At 36.4% G+C, this 4,280-nt stretch overlaps 1 protein-coding gene across 1 annotated transcript in view; it reads right to left on the reverse strand.

Moving 5' to 3' along the window:
- Positions 1-225: 225 nt before the first annotated feature.
- Positions 226-4,280, reverse strand: part of LOC106528479 (beta-2-glycoprotein 1) — a 6,826-nt gene continuing 2,771 nt past the window's right edge. The window contains exons 3-8 of the mRNA XM_014023654.1: positions 3,882-3,978; positions 3,607-3,683; positions 2,691-2,879; positions 1,406-1,585; positions 641-838; positions 226-478 (exon numbers count right to left, since the gene is read on the reverse strand). Of these exons, the coding sequence (XP_013879108.1) occupies positions 414-478; positions 641-838; positions 1,406-1,585; positions 2,691-2,879; positions 3,607-3,683; positions 3,882-3,978 (806 nt within the window). The 3' untranslated portion in view covers positions 226-413. The remainder of the gene's footprint in view (positions 479-640; positions 839-1,405; positions 1,586-2,690; positions 2,880-3,606; positions 3,684-3,881; positions 3,979-4,280) is intronic.

A 4,280-nucleotide genomic window follows, 5' to 3' on the forward strand; every position in this document is an offset into this window, starting at 1 on the left:
AACCAAGTCTTATCGCCAAAAAAAAAAAATTAAACTTGTTTTGAGAATTAATTATCTTTTGAAGATTCAATTTCTTTTATTTTTACTGAGCTTTTTCCAGCATGGTCTGAACTGGGGATTGAATCCAGGAACTTCTTAGTATGAGGTAACAGTATAATTAATCTGTCATGCTGCCATTTTTGAAGAAAACAAACAAACAAGCAAACAAACACCTGCACAAAAAAGTATATTTGTAGCTGCTACCAGTGCGTTCAAAGTTTATTTCTTCAGTGAATCAACTGAACATAATGGTTGCTAATTGGTTGCTACACTTATGTTGTTTCATTTTAAAACAAAATCCGATTTTTCTTATAAATAAAAGACATTGATGTCATTTTGCTGTGGTTTCATCAGATGAAGAATCTGCGACTGCTTCAGCACTGCTCAATCTCTGATGGAAGTGAACTGGGATGAAGAGTGTAGTCAGCCAAACTGGGTTCTGTAAAAACACAACAAGTGAATAGATTTAATAGTTTCTCTAATGCAGAATTAAAATATCTGAACGGGGGTAAATTATTATTATTTTTATCCATTACAGTTTCAGGCTTAGTCTGTGAGTTCAGAGGAGCAACAAAACAAAACTGGAATAATAGTGCGTTACCCTCAAAGCATTCTGGGATTTTCAGGGTTCCATCGATGCACTGTGTTGACAGAGCGTAACCACATTTCCTGTCTTTGTCCATGCAGTACACTGAGACAGTTTCTTTGTGTAAGACGACATTAGGTTCAAAGTCTCCGATCCAAATTTTCTGTTCTTTATATAAAATCCTTCCTCTCTGTATGCCAACAGTACAAGGCGCTACGAGTGAAACAACAAAAACAGGATGTAAAAGCACAAAATTTGAGAAAAATGAGCTGTGTGTGTTTGAACATTGCTCCGTACAAATTATACTGTAGATGATGTTGCACAAGAAATGAATACAGTCGACAAGACGAGCAAAAAGTAAAAGCTTTGAAAATTAACCTTAAACAAAAATAAGCTCAAGAACAAAAAGGTAGGAAGAAATTTGGACTGCGCTCAGAAAAAAAGACACAATTTGGTAAAGCAAATTGTTTCTTCTTTATCTTGTTTGACGGTCAAAAGTTGTAAAATTGAGCCCCACCCACCCACACACACCCACTATGTCTCTGTATCCTTGACTTTACATTGACTTCCATTCATTGTTTGGAAATCTTATATCCTAACCCTGAACATTTACCCTAAAATTAACCTCACAGGTACCTTACCTGACCCAAAAACTCACCTAAACTCAACCTCCGAAGTCGTGGGGACAAGGCTTTGGTCCTCACGACATTGCATTTTCCTGAAAAATCATCCCCACCAAGTAGCAAAAACAAGGGCACACACATCCACACACACACACACCTTTGCAGGACGGCAGGTCAGACCACCTCCCGTTCTCCTGGCAAACGACCTCCACGTTCCCCTCGAGCACGTAGTTACCTCTGCAGTCGTATTTGACTCTTTCCATGTAGTCAAAGTCTCTCCTCTCATTGTTGGACATGTAGCCTCTTTCAATGTTGTCTGGAGGAGGGCATGTCACCTCTGCAGAGGAACAGTTCAGCTCATTTCTGTCAGACTTTCTTTGTATATTTTACCCTCTTTTTTTCTCACAGTGCAGGAAGCTAAAGGTGTGTTTATGATTTAATCAGAAATTATTACATCTTTAAACAATGGCTCCTTCGAGGGTTTCTTTTCACCTCCTAAAGCCAACTGTTCCACTTTGTTGCCAAAATTAGGATTATCCTGTCGCAGAGCTACACGGGGAAGCTTATGAGAGATTATTAACAAGAAAAAAAGCGTTTGTGAGAGAGTTTAGCTTTTTTGTTTGCTACTCAATATTTTATGAAATTGTCTTTTAGGAACAACAAAGTTCAAACTTATTATCAGATTATCTGCTTTGGCTTAAACGTTGACTTTCTGCAACAGCTAAAAGTTTGCTGTGAAATGGTGCCATTTAAAGAACGTTGACAACATTGAATTACGCTGTAACAACTTGATTACATTCATTTAAACCAGGGGTGTGCAACCTGTGGCCCAGGGGCCACATGTGGCTCTTTAGTCCCTCTGCAGCGGCTCTTTGAACCTTTGACCAAAGTTAAGGAGATTGAATTTTTCAAGTAGCAGTTTTCCTTTCAAATTGTTTGCAAATACAGGTTTAAGTAGTAGCCTTTTGGCCGCTTTAGTAATCCAGCCTTAAAGTATCATCTTTCTCTCAAATCCATCAGGTTAAACTAAGACTAGATAACAGTAAGAATAATTAAAAAACAAAGATTTTCCTGCATAAATCAGTTGTAGTTTTAATTAAATTTGGTATAAACTACATACAGTATTTTCCTTATTTACATGGATATGGCCTTTTCTTTTTTTCCTGAAGTGTAAAAGTAATAAAACATGTTAAAATTTGCTATATACACTGCCTAGCCAAAAACATAAAAAATAAAACAAAAGTGGCCCATGGACCACCAGTTGATAATCACAGTTGTAGCACATTTTGCAGCTCCGGATACATTTTATTAATGAGCCGAGGAGCAGAAATGTCTCATTTGATTGTAAAAGTTGCAGACCCTTTATTTGAACTAAGCTTTGAGAATTCATTTTGTTTAATTCATTTACTTTGAACTGAACTGAATTTAACTTCTTTTTTTACCTCGACATTCAGGCGTCTCAGTCCAGGTGCCCTCAGCAGTGCACTGGGCGGTTGGCTTTCCAAAAAGTGCGAAGGGAGGCAGGCACGTGTACTTCGCTGTGAGGCCATAATCAGTGGTATTTCCTCGGACCCTCCTCTCATAAATCACCATTCCAAACTCAGGGATTGGAGCGAGACCACAGGACACGGCTAACAGGAAAGACATAACATCACAGCACTCACTTTAGGAGATTTACAAGTGTTTCCATCTTCTTTTCTTTTATCTTCACAATTTAAAGTCTGTGTATGATCTTTAATTCATTTATTCATTTCATTAACAACAAACAAAACATTTCACACAATAAAACAATACAAACAAAACAAAATGAAAGGCATAGCTTCAGTTTTAAAATATGAATAATTTTAAATTAATTTTAATTACAGTTTTAAAAGTAAGCTGTTAAGTAAAGCAAAAGGAATACAGTACGGCATAAAAATAATGACTGTATGTATGTTTTGAAAAATGTATTGTCTCAAATTCAGTCAATTTTAGATTTTTGTCTTTACAGCTTAAGTTTAATTCACTACACCATTTTCAAGTGCTACTAACTCTGCCAGAATTTTGCTTATAATTTTAAAATTAATTGCAGGCATCAACCCTGTTTGTCTGTTAGCAAAATATATCATTAACCACAAGACAGACTTTTATAAAACTTTCAGAAGTTAATTTTTGGCTTTATATTTACAACTGATTAACATTTGGAGTTAGTCCAATTCAAGATGGCCACCACAGCTATTAGCCAACACAAATATTGATACAGCTCTGCCAGTTTCACAGATATTAATTTGAAATTTGATGTGGTAACAGCTGAGAGCCATTCCCAGCATGTTTTCTTTAAACATAATAAATATGACAGAATTGGTGGGTTTGGCTTACGTATGCATATTGGTGGAGGAGTGCTCCATGTTCCATTGGCTTGGCAAACTGCAGACATGGGTCCAGTCAATATATATCTGCTCACAAACATATTGTTTAGTGAAATGTTTGCTTTAAATAAAAAATAAATAAATAAAATTTAAAAGGACTATTCAAAAAACACATTCACTCACATCCAAGGGCATGTTTTAAACCATGATCAGCTGACATTGTTTTAAACATGATGTTTTCTTAGAGCTTTGCTACAACATTATGTTTCAAAATCTTTTCCGTACCCTTCATTGCAGGTATAGTTGATGGTGCTCTGGTAAATGGTATCCTCGTAGAGTAATTCTCCATTGGAGATGGGTTCGGGATAGGGACATCGTTTTGCTGAAAGGAAGAGTTAAAACAAAGCAAACAGAAGGTTTGGGGATTTGGTCGGACAGTGCAAGTTCATTGTAAATAACTGATTGAAACCATAGTAGTTTACTGTGATATTGTGAGCAAGCTGTGCTCTCTCACTTTAAAAATTATTCTTGATTTTTCTAATGACACACTACAACAACACAGTTACTCAAAGACAACAGCTCAGGGTGGGTGTGTTTGGGGGCTGGCCAAGGGGAAACACTGCATTATCATCTTTTACCAGTTTTATTAGTTTATTTTCTTGCATTGAATCATAAATTTCATAC

Source organism: Austrofundulus limnaeus, unplaced genomic scaffold, assembly GCF_001266775.1.
Source record: "Austrofundulus limnaeus strain Quisiro unplaced genomic scaffold, Austrofundulus_limnaeus-1.0 Scaffold384, whole genome shotgun sequence".
Classification (NCBI taxonomy): domain Eukaryota; kingdom Metazoa; phylum Chordata; class Actinopteri; order Cyprinodontiformes; family Rivulidae; genus Austrofundulus; species Austrofundulus limnaeus.